Source organism: Doryrhamphus excisus, chromosome 5 (assembly GCF_030265055.1).
Source record: "Doryrhamphus excisus isolate RoL2022-K1 chromosome 5, RoL_Dexc_1.0, whole genome shotgun sequence".
NCBI classification, from domain to species: domain Eukaryota; kingdom Metazoa; phylum Chordata; class Actinopteri; order Syngnathiformes; family Syngnathidae; genus Doryrhamphus; species Doryrhamphus excisus.
In genome coordinates this window covers 16,268,398-16,281,412 of record NC_080470.1, presented here as the reverse complement: position 1 = coordinate 16,281,412, position 13,015 = coordinate 16,268,398, and the positions used below count along the sequence as shown (strand labels likewise).

The following is a 13,015-nucleotide window of genomic DNA, read 5'->3' as shown; positions in this document are numbered from 1 at the left end:
TGATGCCTGTCTGACAGTGAATTTTCCACTACACTTTGCAGGTTTTAAAGGTTGTGATGGGTGTTGATGACAAAGCAGTAGCCATAAACGTGCTTTCTGAAAGCAGCGGATTGGCCAGGCAGAGAGATTTGCTTCATTGCGGTTCAACAATTAACCATTGCTCTTTGTGCACAATGGATCATTAACCTAGCTTGCTCATCATGTCATATGGGCACACGCAAGTTCATTAACCTCCATTAAATACATGGTGATTGAAAAGTAACCACATAATTTTACATTTTTCTAATTCACTCATATGTTGTAATGGTTTTCTTTTTGTTGTTTGTATGTTCCATGATGTATGGAATTAAATCTATGTTATTGTTTTCTTTTTACATTGATTATTTGATTTGAAATTTGTAAGCCTGACAAAAATGGCTGGACCTCTGACCCTACGCCAGCGCTTCTCAAATAGTGCGATCCCCCACTAGGACCCATATGAATAAATTATTTTAAATACTTTAAAATTGGGAGTTACTTTTCAATGTTACTTTTCATCTTTTTGTGCCAGACCAGAATGTTTTTTGTCAAAGAACTGGAGTGAAAGGGACGGCACACTTTGTTCTGTGCTGAGCAAACAGAAGCAAACATTTTTTTCCACCCGGTGAGGTAAGCTCTCCCACATGAAGCCTGAACAAACACTTTTCCTCATTTTACAGTTTCCTCTGCTGGCAAGGCAGGTGAATTCAGGTGTGTCCTGGCTTAACCATTAAACCTGCAGGGACACTCCACTGCTGACTACCAAGCTCACTGACACAGTGTCTGTCACCCGCTCCTGCAGTGAGGACAAAATGTCAGAGAAGTTGCTTTTCCTGCTGTTTGTGGCACATTCATCAGCCAAGCAGCTCTGCATACCAGGTAAGACCCTATCAAAACACTCATTCACTTCATGGTTATTTTCCTCTTGCTGCTACACCACAATGAAACATGTGAGAACAGCAGTTTTCACAAATCTGTTTGCAATGTTACACAACTTGGACATTTGTAAAATCAAGTCTGTGATGAATTCTAACTGATAAGGCAAGAACTTTAATGCCTCACTCACTTCTCTACCCTAAATATTGAAGAAATTACCGCAGATCTTATGCCGCAAAATAGTGCCTTTGGTCCCCATATATCATTGAATCAAGACAAAAGCTGTGATTGACCCACATACATAACAACTTAGGCTGTGAAAATGTAGTTTGGAAGTCAACAGAGTAGCCATTTACATTTTTTGACAACTGAAACGTCCAGGGAAGAAAGTAAAGTGTCATATTTGTAATGTGTATGCCTCACACTGCAGTGCAGCAGAATGCTTGGTATTCGTTTTCACCACACATGAACCACAGGAAATACCAACCGAGCTCGCTACCATCAATGACAGGAATGTTGCTCCAACATCCACTCCGTTTTAAAAAAAAAATACTGTAATGCTTTTTAGTATGATTTTGTTAGAATGCAGTGGCATTATCCATATTTTATTTGCGTTTATGTTTAAAATCAGTGAATCATATCATCTTTGTTGAAAAAAAGGACAACAGTTAACGTGACATGTAGTATTTCCAGGCACAAAAAAACAACATATGTCGGACAGTTAAATTTTACTGTAAATTAATTTTCCATATACCTTTTATCTTCTTCCATAGCTCCAGTCACGAAATTCCAGTCAAGAAATTGACTTAATGTAGTCAAAATATATCAATATCTCAATATCAATTCGATACAAAATGATGAAGAAATTAAAGTGCACCCAATATCATAAGAAACAAATACATTTTTAAGGACATCCGCACTGTAAGATTTATCCTATTGTCCTACTTCCTGTCATTAGCAATACCACCATCTTTTTTTCCTCCTTTTATTGCAAACATTAAGTGTGTTTTTACAACTAAAATTTACACTCAAATATTCATGTAAAGTGAATATTTACAACATAGATGAGAAGGTTATAAAACAATGGCATAGACATAGGACGAGGGAGGGTGCTTGCGTGTGTGCGTATTGAGTGGATGGGGTGTGTGCGTATGTCTGAGCTATTTTTATGTATTTATTGTTTTAAATACTTATATAATTATTAGTTTTATTATGATTATATGTATATATATATATATGTGTGTGTGTTTGTGTGTGTGTGTATATGTATAGCTATAGAGATATAATGGGGGTGGGCTCTCCGGGGGTCTGGCGCTGGGCGTTCCATCTCTGCCGCCCAGTCCTCCATGGGGCAGTGGTCCGGGCCTCTTCTGTCCTGGCCGGGGTGGTCCTGTGTCGGTGGTCGGGCCAGGGGTTACCTGGGGCGGGCCGGGTTCCACTATCTGGGGGTGTCTCCGGCCGTGAACGGGCTCCCTTCTGGTTGGCGGGGGCGCCCTTGTGCCCGCAGGTGTGTTGCCCTCGATGCCCTTTTGTCATTCTCAGTGGCAATTACACATTCATGCATACAAGCACACTTATGCACACATATATGAATATGCACACCAACAGAAGTACACACCTCCATATGGGCACTCACAGCACGGGGTGCTTCTCTACGCAATCTACCGTCTTATCCTTGATGTTTTTATGCTATAAACAGTATGCTATGGTATGCTATACAGTAATAATGATTTTAAGCAGTGAGATTTTAATTACTGCAACTGTATCGCTGTAATTCTGTTTTCTATCACGGTTCTTCATTGTTACTGTTGCCACTGGTTGGTTTGACTGTTTCATTTCAGTGATATCATCTCATTGTGACCCTTAGCCATCATTGGCATTTAACTGATGCAGTCCTATTTGACACTGTTGTTCTTATGGGAATTGTTGTTGCTGCTGTTTTTGTCTCTCTCTCTCTACTGTCTCTCTACAGAACTTTTGGAATGGTTAGAATGTCTACAGAACTTCTACAGAAATTTGGCTTTGGAGACTCATTTAGAACATGGATCAAAATCAAAATATTATATCGCACCCCAAAGGCCTCTGTTCGCACCAATAATCTGATCTCTCCACAATTCACTTTACAAAGAGGTACTAGGCAAGGTTGTCCACTCCCTCCCTCATTGTTTGCTATCTTCATTGAACCTCTTGCAGCTGCAATTCGACAACATGTAAATATTAAAGGGATCCACACAAAAAATGTTCATCATAAGATAAGCCTTTATGCTGATGATATTTTACTCTTCCTAAAAACTCACACTCCTCACTTCACCAAGCTAATCACTTCAACCTTTTTGGGACTACTCCATTAACTGGTGTAAATCCACAGTATTGCACATTAATTTTGTTTTCCAGAGCACCCCCTCTATACCACTGCGCTCAGGGAATATCAGGTATTTGGGTATCATTTCCTCCAATCTGTCAGACCTGATACGCTTGAAATTAATTTAGGATAATCTTGACCGTTGGAGAACCTTGCCGATCTCTCTTATGGGCAGAGTATCCACTGTGAAATTGATATTACAAAGGATTAATTATCTGTTCTCTATGATCCCAACCAAACCATGTATAACTTGGTTTAAGTCATTAGATTCATAAATAAATACATTTCTCTCTCTCTCTCTCTCTCTCTCTCTCTCTCTCTCTCTCTCTCTCTCTCTCTCTCTCCCTCTCTCTCGGTCTCTCTCTCGCTCTCTCTCTCTCTCTCTCTCTCTCTCTATACACACAGACACACACACACACATATATATATATATATATATATATATATATATATACAAAAGTCTAAAGAATGTGGTGGCTTAGAACTCCCAACTTTCTCCATTTACTTCCTGGCAAACAAGTTACAGTATATCTTAACATGGATCAAATGTAACCATTGTAATCATTTAGCCAAGAAATCCCCATTTGTGCGGTGCTGAGGCTTTGGTTGGGTGGATGTGGGGTTTGGCTGGCTGTGGGTGTGTGGGTGGTGTGGCTGGCTGTGGGAGGGGTGGTGCTCTGCGCATCGCTGGTCATGGGGGGCCTTGGCCGGGGGTTTGAGGGCGGTTCTGGCCAGGGGCTCACGAAATTTGAGCTCAATATTTTAGAAACTGTGGCATATGAAAACTTGCTGCACAATTTGAGTGAAATATTTAGACAAAAACAAATCGTACAAAAACTGGGGTGTTTGAAAGCTGGGGCAACCAGGCAAAAACCGAGACACAATTTTAGTGACAGCTAAATCGTTAAAATGTGGCGTACGAAAACTGAAGCTAGACTGTAGAGATTTTTTTTACAAGGCAAACAGCCAGAGGCGCATACGGAACTGAACCAAAGTGAGCATGTCTTGAGAATGTGAATGTGTTTTATGGTTCCAGATGCGTTAAATGGCTACAAAGTTCGACTCAGCATCCAAACAGCTCTGGGAGACAAGGCAGTATGCATCATTTTCTTATGTTTGCGTGTTACTTGCTGAGGACAAGGTCCACATGCATGATGTGCTCCTCCTTTTGTTTTATTGCAGTATGCTTGGAATGACAATGAAATGTTCCTCTTCCAAGCAACACTGGCTTTCGCCATGAGGAATCATTTTGACGGACAGAACTTCCAGTAAGGCAAACTGTAAAATAGTAATAATACAACCATTAAAGCCAATCAGTCGGATTTTGTTCTGCAGAGTGTCCAACATCATAGTTTGTGATGAGACGCCGCGAGTGTCCTTCTGGTTTGTGGTGACGTCACCAACTAACACTTCCCGCCTTATTGATAAAGAAGAGGTGGAGCTGGCTGTCAGGTGACCTCATCTTATGCTCTATTTTTCTTCCCCATTCAGTCCATCTTATCAAAGCTATCTTACCCAAGAATTTTGAGGAAGTCAATTTAAAAGCTTATATTTCTCTTTTTCAACCAGTTCATATCCAATATTCACACATCAAAAGAAGATTTGCATTAAGATAAAAGGTAGAATCAACTCAAAATAAATAATGCAATTAAATAAAATATGAATATACAGTACATGATGTAAGAAAAACCTTTACTAGCAAGAGCCACATAGTGATAAAACAGATTGAACATTGATATTTTGTAAAGCAAACCCATGTAGATATACTAAGAAGTTATATACTGTAGATAAAAATATCCATCCACCCATTTTCTATACTGCTTATCCTCAGTAGGGTTGCAACGGTATGCTGGAGCCTATCTCAACTGACTTTGGGCAAAGGGTGGAGTACACCCTGGACAGTGTTGGGCACGTTGGGCATTAGTTATAGTTACTAGTTACTGTTCCAAAAACTACTTACTACACCACAAAAGTAACTAGTTACCAGTAAAAGTAACTATTGCATTACTCGCCCCTACACCCCCCCATTAGGTTTCTGTAGGTTTGAGTTGCTCACTCAAGATGTGGAGAAGTTTTTTTTCAGGGACATAATGTACATTTTACCTTTGACATCAACAAGGTTAAAATAAAAGAGGTTAAAGTAAAGGAGATTCAAACATGGATCTTCCCGATCTCCTGACTGTGTGGCCAACATACTACCACTTCTCCACCATGTGGCCCATATAAAAGATATATTTATGAAATCGTAATGATCGTAAATGCTTCAATTAACGTCTCCATTCAATGGTTTACAAATGCAAATAACCACTGGGGTCTCCAATTAACTCCAGATCAAAAAACATTAGCATTAACAAGTGTGGCTGTAGGCAACTTCCTGTGTACTTTTTTCTGTGCTCTGCATGCGCTCTAAAGTGTTGCGCCTCATTTGTTGTATCACGTCCTCGTCATCATCCTGGTAGGAAGTCAAGGAACCGCATCAATAGCGCCTTCCTACTGACAGACAGAACACTGGAATTTCTGGGCATTGCGTCCACGCTGGCGGCACCACTCCAGCCTGAGACGCCACCGTGGCTCATCGCCTTTGGGGTGGTCATGGGTGCCGTGGGGGCCGCCTTTGTCATCCTGCTTGCCTCCTCCATTGTCCAGAAAAAACGGTAGGTCGACGCATGGTTGACAGGAAATGTTTGACTCGCGGATACTCCCCAGAGACTCTATTTTCACTGTATTTGGCGAAGACTCCAGTTTCACTGGCTCATGGATACACAACAAAGACTCTAGATTTATGGGTATTCGATGAAGACTCACATTTGACTGACTCATAGGTGCTCAACGGAGACTCAAGTCTCACTGACTAACTGGCGCATGACAAAAGTCAAGATTCGCTGATTCACTGACTCAAAAACTTGTTTCACTGTCTCATGTGCGCAAGAGAAATTCAAGTTTCACTGACTCACCGGTGCTCAACAAAGACTCGAGTTTTGCTGACTCAAGGTGCTCGTTTCACTGACTCACGGGTACTTGACCAAGACACAAGATTGTACTGACATGCAAGACTCAAGTTTCACTGACTCACCAATGCTCGACGAAGGCTTGCGTTTCTGTAACACTCAGGGGTTTGCGTTTCACTGACTCAAGTGCTCGATGAAAATACAAGATTCACCAATTCATGGGTGCTCAAAGGAGACTAGAGCTTCATTGACTCACGGGGGCTTGAGTCAAACTCCAGTTTCACTGACTGATGAATCATCATCAGGGAACATAAGATAAGAAGTGAAGTCAGAAAAATGAATGGTGTTTCCCATCCCGAGTGTGTTTTTTTTGAAGCAACATCACCACCAACTGGCATTACACTGGCTTGTCGTCTTGCAACATTTCCAATGTGTTCCTGTTTTGACTTGTACAGGAAGAAGAAGAATACGAAGGAGGAGGACACTGAGGACATTGAGGACAGCGATGGTGAGACACAGGCGACTGTGAAAAGGCTGGAAAATGGCAAAGCCGGCCAAGATTTAGGCGGTGTTTCAAATGTCTCCTTTTTGGATGACGAACGAGTCACGCAAATGTAATTATTTTTCTTCAAAATCACTGGATTTGGGGAAATCATATTCACATACATTTTGATGCATTATTATTATTATTATTGTTGTTGTTGTCGTTGTTTTGATCAGGGTGAAAGCTAATCTGAGCTAAGCCATTTAGCATACAATTAAAATGCAAGCATCATTTTCTATTTTGCAAAATGCAAATGAATGCTTATTTTGTGTGGATGTTTTCAAAAAAGGTAAAAAAAAAAGCTGTATTATGTGACTTTACTGTTAACTCTTAACTGTTAACCTTCGCCAATATATTCTTTTTAAACATGACTTTTTCCATCTTAAAAATGTGATACTGAAATAATGTAGTCATGATTAAAAATAGGCTGAATTATGAGCTGTATCGTGTTTATTAACCTGCATTTTTCTGAGTTATGAGGCAGATTTGGATGCAGTCCCTTCGTGTAAATAATTGAAATGCCTTCCAATGTTGTGTGAAAATCAAGCCATCCCTAAAGCTCCTCGCTGGCTTTCATCTGTTTGACGTTGCAGGCTAGAGAGTGACACTGCGGTGGCACTGGGATTAAAACAAAGCAAAGCAGTTTACACATCTGGAAAGCCCATTTGGCAACTTCGACAGTCCAAATGTGTCTAAGAAACAGAAACCATTCATTCATTCACATCTATCCATCAATTTTCTAAACCGCTTATCATATTGCAAATTGTATTTTGTGTTGGCATCTGAGAGGCAAAAGAATGTGCTGAGTGGATGATCTGCCCCAGGGGTGTTAAAAACTATTTCTACTTGCGAGGACCACATTGTGAAAAATGAAAGGATTCCACTTTGCTACTTCAATATTTTGTAATATGCCACGACAGTGGTTCCCAATTACGTTTTCAAATTGCTTGTTGAGCACGATAAATTTCTACATTATATATATATTTCAAGAAAAACGTTCATCTCAGGTAAAAAAGCCTATTATCAAGATGACATATTATGCTCATTTTCTGGCCCTTTGTATTGAGTTGTAGACTCCCATTGAGCAACTAACTAGCTAGCTAAGCTAAGAATCTTCACCCATTCCAGCTGCACTTCCTTGGCTTTCCAAAATGGTCTTTTTTAATTTATTCCACCCATGGCACGCCTCTAGGCACGCCCACTCCGCTGTGGCTACGAGTCAGTGTTTCGAGCTGTCAGAGCCATCCTAAACTTCTTTCAAGGCTCACTTCCAAATGCGCAAACCTCATTATCTGAATGTTTGGCATCTTTTCACACAAAAATTCAACTTGTTAACAATATTTATAAGTCAGAAAAGTGGAAAAGCATAATAGGTCCCTTTAACATTTCTTCCATTTAGAAACACTCAAAGTTCAAATCTCCATTCTAATGATGAACCTACTAGATTGGACACAAGAATTTATTGACACACATTTATTTTGTTCCTCTGGCCGTGTCTTTTTGTTGTACTGATGCCGTTCTGCTCTATGTTACCTTTTTCGATCTCGTTGTTGTTTTTCTTCCTTTCGTCCTCCTTCCGTAATGGCGCCCTAAATCCGCAACTTCTTCTCCTCCTTTGCCTTTTGTGGTATTGCAGGTGTCTTTAACCGAGCAGAACATCAACATTGTGGGTGTTGTTGTCAACACAATGTTGTAAACACAGAACACAAGGTGCGGACCAATCGGGACACAGACACAACATGTGGGTTCTCCCTTAGCCAATGAGAGCAGAGCACAATACACGGTCATATGCTGTTTACAGCATTTAAAAAAAAACTTCTGCCATTGCTTTTTACATTATCCCAACAATTCGTCTTGTACATTTTCTTGCTGTGATTATGATTCTCATAACCTTATTCCATTTTACTCAACCTCATTTTCCAAAAATGACAACTTCAGTCAATGTTTTGTTTTTGATTTTTAAAAATTATTGTCTTTCTTTAATAGTTCAACTTTATGCTCCTAAAATGACATTCTTGTAAAATAAAAACTTAATCTTGTTAGATACGACTTTTTTCTCTTTATATATTTGACTTTAGTCTTGATGTTGATTTTTCCATTTCTGCTGCTGTTGTGGGTTTTCTGTAGTTTTCATGTTAAATTATATTTTTCACATGTGCCGCAAGCCAATGAAAGGAGAAAAAAACATATCCGTCCAGACGTGACTCATCCAGCTTGTGTGTGTGTCCTTTGGTTCACGGTTCCATTCCTGACCCACAGGTGACGAGTGCGTGCTTGTTCTTTACATTCCTTGCACATTGTGAGTCATTAGTGCGTAGCATAACGGCTTGTTCCTTTTTAACATCAATAAATTTCTCTTCTCTCAAATTTGCCTTCCAAGAGCGTCAGTCAATTAGCAGCAAAATTGCCTTTGGCCGTGAGGAGAAAGAATAATTACATTTCAGCAGGCTTTGGTAAAGAAAAGAAAAAATGACACAGCCTAATCAGGCCTTGTGAAGTGCAATAGATTTTCAAAGCGGTGCAGGAGTGAGTCATCTTTTTGCTGCTTCCTCCACAATGCTTTTTGTATCCTAACCTGCTTTGCCTTTTCAAAAGATGGGATGCTGATTATTAAAAACATCAACTCGAAAGGCTCCCCCACCTTCATGTCTCTTTTTGGAATGGAATGTGTCTAAAAAGCTCTACTTTTGCAAGGAGGTGCTGTTCCACTCCAGGCCTACAGGTGGTAATAATGCGCGTTAGGAAACAGGTTCAAGGCTAGAGCAACATCAACGCCATCTGCTGGACCTTGTTGATTGCCGCCCCGTTGCATTTGAGTAGTAAAAAATCTAACATCAACTTGGATTTGCATCAAAAATGGGCACATTTTACTTGAATGCATCCTATTCCTACGTACCTCAACAGTGTTTGGCAACAAGCAGTGACGTCCTAATGGAGCCCATCTGTGGTCGAGTTTGTGAATGGAAACACTGGTCGAGGTCACTAACAACATGGAAGTTCGGACACATTACCTTTAATATTAAGCAAGAGTGTAGTGTATTGCCGCACTTCTGTCAGCATTGAACAGTCCATCTGTTCTTTGGCTTTTGCCACCACATTTCATAGTTAAGTTAAGATTGCTGTTTTCTGGGTTTCACCTTTTACGGTTAACACTGCTTATTTTCTTTATACACTTGTATGACAGTTAAGCAAGTCGAGAGTGAGTGTTTTCTGTTTTTTCGCACGATACTGTTACCAATTGCTCACTTCATTTTTGCACTTTACAAATACTTTGTCTTTTATTATTAACACCGCTTAACTTCTGTTTACTCACTTAGGACAGTTAAGCCAGTCAAGGCCTGGCATTTTCTGTTTTTTGCCTTTTCTGTTAATATGATATATTGTTTGTGTTGCAAGGTGTTCACTTAAAAGGGTTACATCTGTTTAAAATGTGGTTTAAAATGCACTTTGAATCAGTTAGTCGGGGATCGATTGTCTATGTCTGCTCAGGCCGAAAGTGGGAGCTCTTGGCCGCAGCACTCCATTCTGGATGAGGATGCCAGAGGGAGACATCGTGTCTGGCCATCCTTATTCACATATTTCCCCCTTTTCAGGTATGTCACGGGCATTATATGTACTTGTTGCTGTGCTGCAACATGAGCATTTTGAGCATGTATGGTGCATTTTGGGAACTGTTTGAGACAGCGTTTGGTACCACGTTTTAGATGCAACATGGTACTGTAAGCTAGCCCAGTGTTTTTCAAACTTTTTTGAACCACGGCACATTTTTTACATTGGAAAAATTTTGTGGCACACCACTAACCAAAAATATTACAAAATGACACTCTGCACAGTATATTTAATTACAATATAATTTCGTAATTTATTTGTACTCAGTGTGAAACCTGGGCCTGTTTAGATACAAACACAATGCGATATCTGGGCGGGAATGGAAGAAAGAAGCTCTTCTTCAACAGCTCTCAGACTCTTTCTGTTTTTAGTTTTTATAGCAGTTAGGCTTGAAAAGCTCAGCTCACACAGATATGTTGTGGAAAATGGGAGCAATGTCAGAACAGCTTTGTTGGCCAGAATGGGGAACTCCTTTGCAGCAGTCAACCAAAAACTGTCCACAGGAAGATCAGAAAATCTTAGTTTTAAACCATGATCCTGTTTCAGTTCAGTTAGTTCCTCCTGCTCTTGTAAAGTCATGTCCTTTCCAACAACTGATGCTGAGCTGTATGGGTCCCTAACCCAGTCAAAGCATTCAGTGGATGCTGAAGAGAAATAACTTCTCCTCAAGACTTTTCAAATGTTTACCCATTACCTCACACAGTGCAGCAGTGGCACTTTGCCGTTTCTCTGTCAGTGGGAACATCTCCAGGTTGGCACGTTGCACATGTTGTTGCCAGAGGTGCACCTTTAAACGGAATCCTTTTACTTTATCTGTGCTTGTAAGCAGGTTTTCATTTCGGCCCTGTATCCTTGTGTTCAGTTCATTCAGATGATGAAATATATCAGCCAGGTATGCCAGCTTTGCGCACCACTCATCACTTGCAAACAGATTTGAGTAATCAGACTTCTCATTTGTTAGAAACATTTTAAGTTCCTCTCGCAGCTCATACACACGGGTCAGCACCTTACCTCAAAAAGGAAAGGAAGTTATCTCTAATGGTATCTCCATCCACAAAACACACATTGGCCAAGAGCTGAGAATGTCCACCAATATCCGTAGACTCGTCCACTTGCAACGCAAATTTCCTACTGAATTTCTTTTCCAAAACATGGCTTTCGATGTCTGTCGACACGTCATCAATACGCCTGGCAATTGTGTTATCAGAGAGCAGGACTTTAGCTATGTCTTTAACCGCTTCAGGGCCGCGTTTTGTTGACAATGGCTTTACAGGCAGATAGTATTAATGTCTCTGCCACAGTGTGCGACTTTTTTGATTTAGCAACGAGTTTGACAACTAGGTAACTAGCTTTGAGCGCTTTCTCATTTGCCTTTGTGGTTTTTCTCATAAACGTTTCCTGTTTCTCTGTGTTTACGCGCAAGCGAACAAGATAGTCTATTGGCTTGTTTTGAAGCGACGGGTGTTTCGTTTGGCGATGGCGTTTAAGCTTGCTTGGCACCATGGCGTTGTTGGATAGCTTCTCGCCACACACCAGGCACAATGGAATCGGTGTTGTCTCATCCCTGGTGAAAGTAAATCCAAACGAAAGATAGCTTTCACTATATTGCCTTGAGCTCACCGTCTTTGCTTTCTTTTTCCCACCACTCATACTAGGGCCTTCCTCCGGGACAGAATCTTGTCCAGGGCCCAGTTCGGAGTTTGCAGTTGTCCTTTTTAAGGACTGTTACCATGACTTCTCAAGTGCATCACTAATTCTGTTGGAGGAACGAGCCAATCAGCTTCGAGTTGCCACATGGACGAATATTACATTACACTGCCAGTCTTTACAGCACGGACACTCGACAATGACATAGCATTTGTAGAAAATGATTAATAAATGTTAATTGAAAAAAAAAGTGATACTGGATAATTTCTCTCGGCACACCTGATGATCTCTCACGGCACACTAGTGTGCCACGACACAGTGGTTGAAAATCACTGAGCTAGCCAACTGACGTCTGTTAGAGGGTAATGGCACTGTTTATGTTTAATGTATGTATTTGTTTAGGTAGACATGTACAGTACGTATAGTTCAGTTCTTTGTTTTAATGTTAAAATAACATGCAAATGCTTTGTGTTGTATAAAATGTAAAAAGGGACATTATTTGTTGTTTTGTTAATTTGCTGTACGTCTGTAAGTCTATTTGGGGGAAACAAAATGGTTATTGTGTGCTTGACATATACATGTTTTTATTGTGTGTGTAAAATAATTTAAAAACATTCTGGATGAGGATGTCAGAGGGAGACATCGTGTGTGGCCATCCTTATGCACATATTTCCCCCTTTTCAGGGTCCCCCTTTACACTGTTACTGAACTTTTTACATGTGAATGAGCTAAATGTTTTTGCCTTTTACTGTTACCAATTGTCGACTTGACTTGTATGACAGAAGAGTCAAGACTGATAGTTTTTTCCCTTTCACTATTAACACCTATTCATTTCTCTTTACACTTCTTTAATATCACAGTTAAGCAAATTGCAAAACCTCAGAATATCACACTTCGATTATCACTCCTGTCACAGTTTTGCAATAGTGAATAAATGATCACTGTTCATAGTTGAATACTTAAAAAATGCAAATGTAAGCAAATTGTACTTATTTCTGGCCTAAATGAAGC

General features: G+C 40.2%; 1 protein-coding gene across 1 annotated transcript; it reads left to right on the top strand.

Annotated features, from left to right (window-relative positions):
- The first annotated feature begins 648 nt into the window (after nucleotides 1-648).
- On the top strand, nucleotides 649-9,033 carry cltrn (collectrin, amino acid transport regulator). The gene is made up of 6 exons (XM_058074166.1): nucleotides 649-897; nucleotides 4,293-4,351; nucleotides 4,439-4,524; nucleotides 4,592-4,708; nucleotides 5,716-5,910; nucleotides 6,660-9,033. The coding sequence occupies exons 1-6, from the start codon at nucleotides 831-833 to the stop codon at nucleotides 6,820-6,822; spliced, it is 687 nt and encodes a 228-aa protein (XP_057930149.1). The 5' UTR covers nucleotides 649-830; the 3' UTR covers nucleotides 6,823-9,033.
- Nucleotides 9,034-13,015: the final 3,982 nt, after the last annotated feature.